The sequence below is a fragment of the Cherax quadricarinatus genome, unplaced genomic scaffold (assembly GCF_038502225.1).
Source record: "Cherax quadricarinatus isolate ZL_2023a unplaced genomic scaffold, ASM3850222v1 Contig6051, whole genome shotgun sequence".
Classification (NCBI taxonomy): domain Eukaryota; kingdom Metazoa; phylum Arthropoda; class Malacostraca; order Decapoda; family Parastacidae; genus Cherax; species Cherax quadricarinatus.
In genome coordinates, this window is record NW_027201077.1 from 1 (window position 1) to 14,060 (window position 14,060).

General features: G+C 45.9%; 1 protein-coding gene across 1 annotated transcript; it reads left to right on the plus strand.

The window, feature by feature from the left end:
• Window positions 1-201: 201 nt before the first annotated feature.
• LOC138852267 (phenoloxidase-activating factor 1-like) lies at window positions 202-14,054 on the plus strand (the record flags this gene model as incomplete). The annotated part of the gene is made up of 4 exons (XM_070082019.1): window positions 202-386; window positions 1,483-1,679; window positions 3,035-3,133; window positions 13,299-14,054. Coding segments are annotated over 4 exons (592 nt in total), but the record flags the coding sequence as incomplete, so codon positions are not given.
• Window positions 14,055-14,060: the final 6 nt, after the last annotated feature.

Sequence of the window (14,060 nt, forward strand, 5' to 3'; positions counted from 1 at the left end):
AAGAGAAAATTTTAGGAAAGACTAAATTTTAAATGAGTTCTTGCTAACTGACCAGTTTTACATATTCGGCACGACATATATATATATATATATATATATATATATATTTATATATATATATATATATATTTATATATATATATATATATATATATATATATATATATATATATATAATGGTAAACTCCTTGTTTGTGTTAGAACGGTGATCCGCCTGGGAGAGAACAATTTGTCTACCGACCCGGATTGTGACGGTAGTAACTGTGCTCCACCGCATCTCACCTTCACCCCGGCCAGCGTCATCCGTCACCCGTCCTTCACCACCCGTGGCACCGTCAGTGACGACATTGCTCTCGTCAGACTCAACGCTACAGTTCCCTTCAGCAGTACGTATACGTTGTATACTCTAAGGCACTTAAAAACCTCATTGCATTACAATGTTTTTGATTATTATTAATTGTAGATCTTAATAATTTGAAACCAAGTGTTCGCAATAAAGCTAACAGAATCCTTGGCTTCATAGCAAGAAGTATAAATAATAGAAGTCCTCAGGTTGTTCTTCAACTCTATATATCTTTGGTTAGGACTTGCTTAGATTTTGCTGCGCAGTTTTGGTCACCGTATTACAGAATGGACATAAATGCTCTGGAAAACGTACAAAGGAGGAAGACAAAGATGATCCCATGTATCAGAAATCTTCCCTATGAGGATAGACTGAGGACCCTGAATTTGCACTCTCTAGAAAGGCGAAGAATTAGGAAGGATATGACTGAGGTGTAGAAATGGAAAACAGGAATTAATAAAGGGAAAGTAAATAGCGTGCTAAAAATATCTAGTATAGACAGGACTCGCAGCAATGGTTTTAAATTGGAAAAATTCAGCTTCAGGAAGGATATAGGAAAGCACTGGTTTGGTAATAGAGTTGTGGATGAGTGGAACAAACTCCCGAGTACCGTCATAGAAGCTAAGACGTTGTGTAGTTTTAAAAATAGGTTGGATAAATACATGAGTGGGTGTGGGTGGGTGTGAGTTGGACCTGACTAGCTTGTGCTACTAGGTCAGATGCCGTGCTCCTTCCTTAAGTGGATGTGACCTGACCTGACTAGGTCAAGGTCCAATTCTCCCACCGGCTTAAGCCGGGGGGGGGAATTGGACCTGCCTCGCATGGGCCAGTAGGCCTGCTGCAGTTTTCCTTCTTTATGTTCTTATGTATTATTATTACAATCAAAACTAGGCGCTAAACCCACCAGGGTCATACAGAGCTGATTTTTAATTATAATATCTGACCAGTGCTGCTTTACGGTTTGCTGTCGCCTAGTACATATATATATTTTTTCTCTATTCTTACCGTCGGATTTCAAGTGCTTTTAACAGTCGTCTCTAAATTTCTATATTCCTTTCCTTAATTAAGTGTCCCCCTGAAACACGCTGAGTTTCGGAAGAGAACTGATCAAGTAATGTGGTGTTTTGCCCTCCCTACAGGATACGTGTCCCCCGTGTGTCTGCCTCCTGCCAACCTAGACATCAGCGCCTTCCTGGCGGGGCGGCAGGCTACGGTGGCAGGCTGGGGCGTCACTGAGAGAGGACCCGACACTCAGATCCTCCAGACGGTGAAAATATCATTCATCAGCCGCGATGTGTGCAACCCATTCTATAACAACGCTCTTGTTCCTGAGCAGGTGATGCTTCTAGGCTCTTACTGTAATAGTTACCGAGTGTGCGAGGGTCATGAATTAAGATAGATCAGGTGCGTTAGGGTCGTGAAGTAAGATAGATCGAGTGCGTGAGGGATCATTAAGGTCTCAGCTCGGCTCTTGATCCGAGAATCTGGAACTGATCCTCACATTCAGAGGCCGCCGTGTAAGTGCCTCAAGCAACCATTTTCCCGCAAACAAATTTTATAAACTGAACATTATCACACAAGACAAATGTTATATACCCCGAGAGTTGTATATACCTCAGCGTACATCGAGAGTCTTATATGCCTCAGCGTACATCGAGAGTCGTATATGCCTCGTATATATGCCTCAGCGTACACACGTACATGAGAGTCTTATATTACTTGAATTCCTATTTTCAGCGTACACACACTGGGCTTTTGAAATTTTGGGGTTTAATGCATCCTTGACTGGTATTATTATTATTGCAGTCAGATCTAATCCCACAAGGGGTCAGGGTAGGATACGCTAGGTCAGAGACTAGTGAAGGTGCAGAGTAGGCCAGAGGCAGAATCAGTAAGGCCGGTGAGGAGTGCTGAAGAGAAATTAAAATCAAAGTCGGTTGAGAGAAAGTATGAAGTGATCGGTAAACTCTGGCTTCCTTCTACTAAACACTCAAAGTTACCTTACGTTCTGAATTTTATTTACCATGTTTTTATGAGTAAAAATTTGCCATTAGATTACATAATTATATAATAATATTATTATAATGTAAATTTAGTGAAAAACAGCCCGAGTAACGAGAACAAAAACAACCCTAGCAACAGTTAGATACACTTGCAACACCAGTGTAGGAGATTTATTTTGCAGACGTGTAGCCATCCAGAGGCTACACGTCCACTTTTTTCCGTCCAGATGATGGACGGAAAACAGTGGAACGAGGCAATCTGTCCCACAGCCTTGAAGTTGCTCAGTACGTTAGTCTTGATAGATCTGAAACACCGGCAGTAAGTAACAAAAAGGCACAATGCCGTGACTGGAACGATACAAAAATAACCCGCACATAAAAGAGAGAAGCTTACGACGACGTTTCGGTCCGACTTGGACCAAGTCTCGCGGTGTGACTTTGTCAATGGTCCAAGTCGGACCGAAACGTCGTCGTAAGCTTCTCTCTTTTATGTGCGGGTTATTTTTGTACCGGCAGTAAGGGACTAACTGCCTCATCTTCCATTATCGTCTGTATGTAATCTCTGAGTTGATACTAACAACAGCCACATTGACAACAACAACAATAATAAAAATAATAATAATTATAATAATAATAATAATAATAATAATAATAATAATAATAATAATAAATCGTGTTTCCTGGGCAGGTATGTTTCGGTGGTGAGGGTCAACGTGACTCGTGCTTCGGGGACTCAGGAGGACCTGTGGTGAGCACAGGTCCCAACAACAGCGGTCTTTACACCCTGGTACGTCAACTAACTACGTGTCAACTTCTGTTGCAAATGGTATAAAATTCTGACAAGTTGATGATTAAGACACATGTGCAACAACTGGGTATCTTTATTGTTGAAACGTTTCGTCTACACAGTAGGCTTCTTCAGTCAAATGCTGAGGCAGCAGGTATAGTAATGAAATAAAGATGTAATCAGTCCATCAACCTTGGAGAAATAGTATTTGATGTGATCTGTCCCTCAGCCTGGAGAAAAGTTCAGCTCCATGGAATTTGGTTTACTATGTATTTGCAGCGTATTTTTATATGTTCACATGACATATGTTACCAAGTGGTAGTAGACCTTAAACCATGAATAGCCACATCTGCAGCCTAGCCAGCTTAGATAAGTATTGCGGGCCACACTTTTATCAATGTAAATTTGTAAATATTAATAAGAGATCAAATTCGTGTCTTCCACTTGTACTTAGGAAAGCTTAAGGTACATAATTGATACCAGTTAAAAATTAGATTAAAAAAAACGAACACATCATTAAGCCAAGTGGAGTCAGTGTGAGTACAGAGCAACAATTTCACATGAGACAGTGGGCACAGAGCAGGAGGAGAGAACACTTAGTAAATAAGGAAGTAAACTCACACGAGACGGAACAGCAGTACATTCAGTTGATAGGTGGATGATGGTAGGCGAAGTGTACCATACCCTCTACCTAAACTACAGGTAAATATAAGAAATTAAGCGAAGAGAGAAGAGCAAGTTCGTGGTTTACCAGACGGGGCTCACTGGCTGGTACGATCCCTGGAACACAGAAGGTGCTGGCATGCATTCACTCTTTAACACAGGGCTGCGCTAATGAAATGTGTCTTGAAATCTTGCTAAAATACATACCTAATACAAAGAGCATACGTTTCCCTTTTACTGGCATTCAAAAAGCATCATCACAGGAGGGGTAAGTCTACCGCGCCTCAGTGCGAAGCGCAGTAGACAATGATGTTCATCTAATTGCAAATGCCCATCATTTCATACTAACTTCATGGTTTCCAAAAAACGTCATGCTATGTAAAGGATTTCCAACTGTGACTTGATGTTTGCATTGTCGTTTTGCTCTATGACCTGAACACTGACTTGATTCAGGCCTCGGTGGTTATGTTAAGTGCACCAGGATTTGTCAGGCCTTGCTGCTGCTGCTGCTGCCGCTGCTGCTGCCGCTGCTGCTGCCGCTGCTGCTGCTGCTGCTGCCGCTGCTGCTGCTGCTGCTGCTGCTGCTGCTGCTGCTGCTGCTGCTGCTGCTGCTGCTGCTGCTGCTGCTGCTGCTGCTGCTGCTGCTGCCGCTGCTGCTGCTGCTGCTGCTGCTGCTGCTGCTGCTGCTGCTGCCGCTGCTGCTGCTGCTGCTGCTGCTGCCGCTGCTGCTGCCGCTGCTGCTGCTGCTGCTGCTGCCGCTGCTGCTGCCGCTGCTGCTGCTGCTGCTTTGCTGCTGTCGCTGCTGTCGCTGCTGCTGCTGCCGCTGCTGCTGCTGCTGCTGCTGCTGCTGCTGCTGCTGCTGCTGCTGCTGCCGCTGCTTTGCTGCTGCTGCTGCTGCTCCTGCTGTCGCTGCTGCCGCTGCCGCTGCTGCCGCTGCCGCTGCTGCCGCTGCCGCTGCTGCCGCTGCTCCCGCTGCCGCTGCTGCTGCTGCTGCTGCTGCTGCAAAGACAAAGTTTTCCTAAATTGCTGGAGACAGTGGCGGACCCGCTGGCCATAGTCCACTCCGTAGGCCATGTGTCATCCACGGGCCAAGTGTCATCCCTCCTGAAGACTGTGGCGGGGCCACGGGCCATTAGTCCCTCACTCATCCTTTAAAGCAGAAGTTTTTATATATTATTCCTTCCTGACGACAGACATCAATTCACAATTTATATTTCTTTGGAAATTATGTTTTTTTAATACTTATTGAGTTATGAACACATTACTAGACACTGCAGCAGCGTCCTGACCATGACCGCACCATCCACCTGCTACTCTCTCTCATTATAATTAAAACTAAGCGACGAAAACCACAAGGGTCATACGCCATACATACCTGGAGGTTACCTGGAGGTTACCTGGAGGTTATTCCGGGGATCAACGCCCCCGCGGCCCGGTCCGTGACCAGGCCTCCTAGATTTTTTTTTACAAAAATTACTCTTAGTTGCGGTGAAAAAATGTAATTTTTTTTTCAGTGAGCCACAAGAGTGTGTCTTTTACTTTCGTCAACTTGGTTATTTGTTTCAACCCAAACTGCCATTTAGAGGTGAATCGCCTTCCGGTAAAAAGTTCTTTATCCAGGAAAGTGGAGCTACTTCCTACTTGGTTCATGCCTAATTATGTAATTAATGGTTTAGAACACTGACAAGTTGAAGACTGAGACACTTGTGCAACATTTGTGAATCTTTCCTGAGAAAACTTTTCTCCCGCCAGTGTCTTCTTCAGTCCAGTACAAGGAAAAACGGTGGAAATAGAGGAGTTTGAGGTAATCAGTCCCTCAGCCTGAAATCGAAGTGTTCAGTCCCTGGATAGACTGAACACATCGACTTCAGGCTGAGGGACTGATTACTTCAGAGTCCTCCTCTTGTTCCACCGTTGTTTGTATTGGACTGATGAAGCCGCTGTGTGGCGAAACATTTTCTTAATAAACATTCACAAATGTTGTAAAATAAATTGTTTCATTCTTCAGTATAATTAAATATTTCTTATTTCCCAAGTGTTGTGTGTTAGGTGTGTCTCACTTGGCCAAGTGTTGTGTGTTAGGTGTGTCTCACTTGGCCAAGTGTTGTGTGTTAGGTGTGTCTCACTTGGCCAAGTGTTGTGTGTTAGGTGTGTCTCACTTGGCTAAGTGTTGTGTGTTAGGTGTGTCTCACTTGGCTAAGTGTTGTGTGTTAGGTGTGTCTCACTTGGCCAAGTGTTGTATGTTAGGTGTGTCTCACTTGGCTAAGTGTTGTGTGTTAGGTGTGTCTCACTTGGCTAAGTGTTGTATGTTAGGCGTGTCTCACTTGGCCAAGTGTTGTGTGTTAGGTGTGTCTCACTTGGCTAAGTGTTGTGTGTTAGGTGTGTCTCACTTGGTCAAGTGTTGTATGTTAGGTGTGTCTCACTTGGCTAAGTGTTGTGTGTTAGGTGTGCCTCACTTGGCTAAGTGTTGTATGTTATGCGTGTCTCACTTGGCCAAGTGTTGTGTGTTAGGTGTGTCTCACTTGGCTAAGTGTTGTGTGTTAGGTGTGTCTCACTTGGCCAAGTGTTGTGTGTTAGGTGTGTCTCACTTGGCCAAGTGTTGTGTGTTAGGTGTGTCTCACTTGGCCAAGTGTTGTGTGTTAGGTGTGTCTCACTTGGCCAAGTGTTGTGTGTTAGGTGTGTCTCACTTGGCCAAGTGTTGTGTGTTAGGTGTGTCTCACTTGGCCAAGTGTTGTGTGTTAGGTGTGTCTCACTTGGCTAAGTGTTGTGTGTTAGGTGTGTCTCACTTGGCAAAGTGTTGTGTGTTAGGTGTGTCTCACTTGGCCAAGTGTTGTGTGTTAGGTGTGTCTCACTTGGCCAAGTGTTGTATGTTAGGTGTGTCTCACTTGGCCAAGTGTTGTGTGTTAGGTGTGTCTCACTTGGCCAAGTGTTGTGTGTTAGGTGTGTCTCACTTGGCCAAGTGTTGTGTGTTAGGTGTGTCTCACTTGGCCAAGTGTTGTGTGTTAGGTGTGTCTCACTTGGCCAAGTGTTGTGTGTTAGGTGTGTCTCACTTGGCTAAGTGTTGTATGTTAGGTGTGTCTCACTTGGCTAAGTGTTGTGTGTTAGGTGTGTCTCACTTGGCCAAGTGTTGTATGTTAGGTGTGTCTCACTTGGCCAAGTGTTGTGTGTTAGGTGTGTCTCACTTGGCCAAGTGTTGTGTGTTAGGTGTGTCTCACTTGGCTAAGTGTTGTGTGTTAGGTGTGTCTCACTTGTGTCTCACTTGGCTAAGTGTTGTGTGTTAGGTGTGTCTCACTTGGCCAAGTGTTGTGTGTTAGGTGTGTCTCACTTGGCCAAGTGTTGTGTGTTAGGTGTGTCTCACTTGGCCAAGTGTTGTGTGTTAGGTGTGTCTCACTTGGCCAAGTGTTGTGTGTTAGGTGTGTCTCACTTGGCCAAGTGTTGTGTGTTAGGTGTGTCTCACTTGGCCAAGTGTTGTGTGTTAGGTGTGTCTCACTTGGCCAAGTGTTGTGTGTTAGGTGTGTCTTCAACTTGTGTCTCACCAAGTGTTGTGTGTTAGGTGTGTCTCACAAGTGTTGTGTGTTTGTGCTTGGCCTAGTGTTGTATGTTAGGTGTGTCTCACTTGGCTAAGTGTTGTGTGTTAGGTGTGTCTCACTTGGCCAAGTGTTGTGTGTTAGGTGTGTCTCACTTGGCCAAGTGTTGTGTGTTAGGTGTGTCTCACTTGGCCAAGTGTTGTGTGTTAGGTGTGTCTCACTTGGCCAAGTGTTGTGTGTTAGGTGTGTCTCACTTGGCTAAGTGTTGTGTGTTAGGTGTGTCTCACTTGGCCAAGTGTTGTGTGTTAGGTGTGTCTCACTTGGCCAAGTGTTGTATGTTAGGTGTGTCTCACTTGGCCAAGTGTTGTGTGTTAGGTGTGTCTCACTTGGCTAAGTGTTGTGGTGTTAGGTGTGTCTCACTTGGCCAAGTGTTGTGTGTTAGGTGTGTCTCACTTGGCTAAGTGTTGTGTGTTAGGTGTGTCTCACTTGGCCAAGTGTTGTGTGTTAGGTGTGTCTCACTTGGCCAAGTGTTGTGTGTTAGGTGTGTCTCACTTGGCCAAGTGTTGTGTGTTAGGTGTGTCTCACTTGTCCAAGTGTTGTGTGTTAGGTGTGTCTCACTTGGCCAAGTGTTGTGTGTTAGGTGTGTCTCACTTGGCCAAGTGTTGTGTGTTAGGTGTGTCTCACTTGTCCAAGTGTTGTGTGTTAGGTGTGTCTCACTTGGCCAAGTGTTGTGTGTTAGGTGTGTCTCACTTGGCCAAGTGTTGTGTGTTAGGTGTGTCTCACTTGGCCAAGTGTTGTGTGTTAGGTGTGTCTCACTTGGCCAAGTGTTGTGTTAGGTGTGTCTCACTTGGCCAAGTGTTGTGTGTTAGGTGTGTCTCACTTGGCCAAGTGTTGTATGTTAGGTGTGTCTCACTTGGCCAAGTGTTGTGTGTTAGGTGTGTCTCACTTGGCCAAGTGTTGGTGTGTTAGGTGTGTCTCACTTGGCCAAGTGTTGTGTGTTAGGTGTGTCTCACTTGGCCAAGTGTTGTGTGTTAGGTGTGTCTCACTTGTCCAAGTGTTGTGTGTTAGGTGTGTCTCACTTGGCCAAGTGTTGTGTGTTAGGTGTGTCTCACTTGGCCAAGTGTTGTGTGTTAGGTGTGTCTCACTTGGCCAAGTGTTGTGTGTTAGGTGTGTCTCACTTGTCCAAGTGTTGTGTGTTAGGTGTGTCTCACTTGGCCAAGTGTTGTGTGTTAGGTGTGTCTCACTTGGCCAAGTGTTGTGTGTTAGGTGTGTCTCACTTGGCCAAGTGTTGTGTGTTAGGTGTGTCTCACTTGGCCAAGTGTTGTGTGTTAGGTGTGTCTCACTTGTCCAAGTGTTGTGTGTTAGGTGTGTCTCACTTGTGTCTCACTTGGCAAGTGTTGTGTGTTAGGTGTGTCTCACTTGGTCTCACCAAGTGTTGTGTGTTAGGTGTGTCTCACTTGGCCAAGTGTTGTGTGTTAGGTGTGTCTCACTTGGCCAAGTGTCTCACTTTGTTGTGTGTTAGGTGTGTCTCACTTGGCCAAGTGTTGTGTGTTAGGTGTGTCTCACTTGGTCTCACTTGGCTAAGTGTTGTGTGTTAGGTGTGTCTCACTTGGTCTCACCAAGTGTTGTGTGTTAGGTGTGTCTCACTTGGCGAAGTGTTGTGTGTTAGGTGTGTCTCACTTGGCCAAGTGTTGTATGTTAGGTGTGTCTCACAAGTGTTGTGTGTTAGGTGTGTCTCACTTGGCTAAGTGTTGTGTGTTAGGTGTGTCTCACTTGGCTAAGTGTTGTGTGTTAGGTGTGTCTCACTTGGCCAAGTGTTGTGTGTTAGGTGTGTCTCACTTGGCCAAGTGTTGTGTGTTAGGTGTGTCTCACTTGGCCAAGTGTTGTGTGTTAGGTGTGTCTCACTTGGCCAAGTGTTGTGTGTTAGGTGTGTCTCACTTGGCCAAGTGTTGTGTGTTAGGTGTGTCTCACTTGGCCAAGTGTTGTGTGTTAGGTGTGTCTCACTTGTCCAAGTGTTGTGTGTTAGGTGTGTCTCACTTGGCCAAGCGTTGTGTGTTAGGTGTGTCTCACTTGTGTCTCACTTGGCCAAGTGTTGTATGTTAGGTGTGTCTCACTTGGCCAAGTGTTGTGTGTTAGGTGTGTCTCACTTGGCCAAGTGTTGTGTGTTAGGTGTGTCTCACTTGGCTAAGTGTTGTGTGTTAGGTGTGTCTCACTTGGCCAAGTGTTGTATGTTAGGTGTGTCTCACTTGGCCAAGTGTTGTGTGTTAGGTGTGTCTCACTTGGCCAAGTGTTGTGTGTTAGGTGTGTCTCACTTGGCCAAGTGTTGTATGTTAGGTGTGTCTCACTTGGCCAAGTGTTGTGTGTTAGGTGTGTCTCACTTGGCCAAGTGTTGTGTGTTAGGTGTGTCTCACTTGGCCAAGTGTCTCACTTGGCCAAGTGTTGTGTTAGGTGTGTCTCACTTGGCCAAGTGTTGTGTGTTAGGTGTGTCTCACTTGGCCAAGTGTTGTGTGTTAGGTGTGTGGCCTCACTTGGCCAAGTGTTGTGTGTTAGGTGTGTCTCACTTGGCCAAGTGTTGTGTGTTAGGTGTGTCTCACTTGGCCAAGTGTTGTGTTAGGTGTGTCTCACTTGGCCAAGTGTTGTGTGTTAGGTGTGTCTCACTTGGCCAAGTGTTGTGTGTTAGGTGTCTCACTTGGCCAAGTGTTGTGTGTTAGGTGTGTCTCACTTGTCCAAGTGTTGTGTGTTAGGTGTGTCTCACTTGTCCAAGTGTTGTGTGTTAGGTGTGTCTCACTTGTCCAAGTGTTGTGTGTTAGGTGTGTCTCACTTGTCCAAGTGTTGTGTGTTAGGTGTGTCTCACTTGGCCAAGTGTTGTGTGTTAGGTGTGTCTCACTTGGCCAAGTGTTGTGTGTTAGGTGTGTCTCACTTGGCCAAGTGTTGTGTGTTAGGTGTGTCTCACTTGGCCAAGTGTTGTGTGTTAGGTGTGTCTCACTTGGCCAAGTGTTGTGTGTTAGGTGTGTCTCACTTGGCCAAGTGTTGTGTGTTAGGTGTGTCTCACTTGGCCAAGTGTTGTGTGTTAGGTGTGTCTCACTTGGCCAAGTGTTGTGTGTTAGGTGTGTCTCACTTGTCCAAGTGTTGTGTGTTAGGTGTGTCTCACTTGTCCAAGTGTTGTGTGTTAGGTGTGTCTCACTTGGCCAAGTGTTGTGTGTTAGGTGTGTCTCACTTGGCCAAGTGTTGTATGTTAGGTGTGTCTCACTTGGCCAAGTGTTGTGTGTTAGGTGTGTCTCACTTGGCCAAGTGTTGTATGTTAGGTGTGTCTCACTTGGCCAAGTGTTGTATGTTAGGTGTGTCTCACTTGGCCAAGTGTTGTGTGTTAGGTGTGTCTCACTTGGCCAAGTGTTGTGTGTTAGGTGTGTCTCACTTGGCCAAGTGTTGTATGTTAGGTGTGTCTCACTTGGCCAAGTGTTGTGTGTTAGGTGTGTCTCACTTGGCTTGGCCAAGTGTTGTTTGTTAGGTGTGTCTCACTTGGCCAAGTGTTGTGTGTTAGGTGTGTCTCACTTGGCCAAGTGTTGTGTGTTAGGTGTGTCTCACTTGGCCAAGTGTTGTGTGTTAGGTGTGTCTCACTTGGCCAAGTGTTGTGTGTTAGGTGTGTCTCACTTGGCCAAGTGTTGTGTGTTAGGTGTGTCTCACTTGGCCAAGTGTTGTGTGTTAGGTGTGTCTCACTTGGCCAAGTGTTGTGTGTTAGGTGTGTCTCACTTGGCCAAGTGTTGTGTGTTAGGTGTGTCTCACTTGGCCAAGTGTTGTGTGTTAGGTGTGTCTCACTTGGCCAAGTGTTGTGTGTTAGGTGTGTCTCACTTGGCCAAGTGTTGTATGTTAGGTGTGTCTCACTTGGCCAAGTGTTGTATGTTAGGTGTGTCTCACTTGGCCAAGTGTTGTGTGTTAGGTGTGTCTCACTTGGCCAAGTGTTGTGTGTTAGGTGTGTCTCACTTGGCCAAGTGTTGTATGTTAGGTGTGTCTCACTTGGCCAAGTGTTGTGTGTTAGGTGTGTCTCACTTGGCTAAGTGTTGTGTGTTAGGTGTGTCTCACTTGGCCAAGTGTTGTGTGTTAGGTGTGTCTCACTTGGCCAAGTGTTGTGTGTTAGGTGTGTCTCACTTGGCCAAGTGTTGTGTGTTAGGTGTGTCTCACTTGTCCAAGTGTTGTGTGTTAGGTGTGTCTCACTTGGCCAAGTGTTGTGTGTTAGGTGTGTCTCACTTGGCCAAGTGTTGTGTGTTAGGTGTGTCTCACTTGGCCAAGTGTTGTGTGTTAGGTGTGTCTCACTTGGCCAAGTGTTGTGTGTTAGGTGTGTCTCACTTGGCCAAGTGGCCAAGTTGTGTGTTAGGTGTGTCTCACTTGGCCAAGTGTTGTGTGTTAGGTGTGTCTCACTTGGCCAAGTGTTGTATGTTAGGTGTGTCTCACTTGGCTAAGTGTTGTGTGTTAGGTGTGTCTCACTTGGCCCGTTGTATGTTAGGTGTGTCTCACTTGGCCAAGTGTTGTATGTTAGGTGTGTCTCACTTGGCCAAGTGTTGTGTGTTAGGTGTGTCTCACTTGGCCAAGTGTTGTATGTTAGGTGTGTCTCACTTGGCCAAGTGTTGTGTGTTAGGTGTGTCTCACTTGGCCAAGTGTTGTATGTTAGGTGTGTCTCACTTGGCCAAGTGTTGTATGTTAGGTGTGTCTCACTTGGCCAAGTGTTGTGTGTTAGGTGTGTCTCACTTGGCTAAGTGTTGTGTGTTAGGTGTGTCTCACTTGGCCAAGTGTTGTATGTTAGGTGTGTCTCACTTGGCCAAGTGTTGTGTGTTAGGTGTGTCTCACTTGGCTAAGTGTTGTGTGTTAGGTGTGTCTCACTTTCGTAAGTGTTGTGTGTTAGGTGTGTCTCACTTGGCCAAGTGTTGTATGTTAGGTGTGTCTCACTTGGCCAAGTGTTGTGTGTTAGGTGTGTCTCACTTGGCCAAGTGTTGTGTGTTAGATGTGTCTCACTTGGCCAAGTGTTGTGTGTTAGGTGTGTCTCACTTGGCCAAGTGTTGTGTTAGGTGTGTCTCACTTGGCCAAGTGTTGTGTGTTAGGTGTGTCTCACTTAGGTGTGTCTCACTTGGCCAAGTGTGTGTTAGGTGTGTCTCACTTGGCCAAGTGTTGTGTGTTAGGTGTGTCTCACTTGGCCAAGTGTTGTATGTTAGGTGTGTCTCACTTGGCCAAGTGTTGTGTGTTAGGTGTGTCTCACTTGGCCAAGTGTTGTGTGTTAGGTGTGTCTCACTTGGCCAAGTGTTGTGTGTTAGGTGTGTCTCACTTGTCCAAGTGTTGTGTGTTAGGTGTGTCTCACTTGGCCAAGTGTTGTGTGTTAGGTGTGTCTCACTTGGCCAAAGTGTCTCTCTTGGCCAAGTGTTGTGTTAGGTGTGTCTCACTTGGCCAAGTGTTGTGTGTTAGGTGTGTCTCACTTGGCCAAGTGTTGTGTGTTAGGTGTGTCTCACTTGGCCAAGTGTTGTGTGTTAGGTGTGTCTCACTTGGCCAAGTGTTGTGTGTTAGGTGTGTCTCACTTGGCCAAGTGTTGTGTGTTAGGTGTGTCTCACTTGGCCAAGTGTTGTGTGTTAGGTGTGTCTCACTTGGCCAAGTGTTGTGTGTTAGGCGTGTCTCACTTGGCCAAGCGTTGTGTGTTAGGTGTGTCTCACTTGGCCAAGTGTTGTATGTTAGGTGTGTCTCACTTGGCCAAGTGTTGTGTCTTAGGTGTGTCTCACTTGGCCAAGTGTTGTATGTTAGGTGTGTCTCACTTGGCCAAGTGTTGTATGTTAGGTGTGTCTCACTTGGTCAAGTGTTGTATGTTAGGTGTGTCTCACTTGGCCAAGTGTTGTATGTTAGGTGTGTCTCACTTGGCCAAGTGTTGTGTGTTAGGTGTGTCTCACTTGGTTAAGAATATAACAATGTTGTAACCACCGCTCCGTCTTCTCCCTCAGCTGGCTGTGGTGTCGTTCGGGCAGCCGACGTGTGGAGTGCCAGGAGTGCCAGCGGTCTACACCAATGTTGGTGCCTACAGATCCTGGATTCTGTCCAACCTGCAGCCGTAGGATGCAGCCCTCTCCTGAAGGATGACCTATGTACTCAACTATTTGTGGTTATAGGGGTCGATTCATAGCTCCTGGCTCATATGTCTATGTGTGTGTTTGTGTGTGTGTACCAGTTGATTAGTTTCCGGGGGTCGAATCTTTGCCTCCTTTCCATAGACATTGAAATCCTCGGGTCTCACACAGTAATTGATCTGCTTGGCATAAAGTGCGGTTGCAGTCCTAAAGCTTCACTTACATTGTAATTATAATGAGTTAATCTGCTATTTCTTGTATGGCTTGTGTTGGGTCTCAACCACATTATTAAGCAAAGTGTAGAAATTAGAAGATGGTGTGATGTTACGAAAGGTACGTATGCTTCAAAGAACGTATGTTGAGAGTTTTGGTCGTGTAGAAATGACGGAAAATAAAAGGCTGGTAAAGGAGATGTAGAGGTGTACGGGAGGGCAAGTGAAGGGTTGGAGAGAGGGTGTGAAGATGAGAGAGAGATTGAGATAGGGACCTGAGCATCCAGGAGGAATGCGTGAGCCGTGGCCAGACAGATGACAGACGGACACTTGGCCAACAGACATTTGACCGAGGGACAATTGGCCGAACGGACATTTCACCGAACGGATCATAGACTGAACGGATAATTAACAGAACGTGTTAACA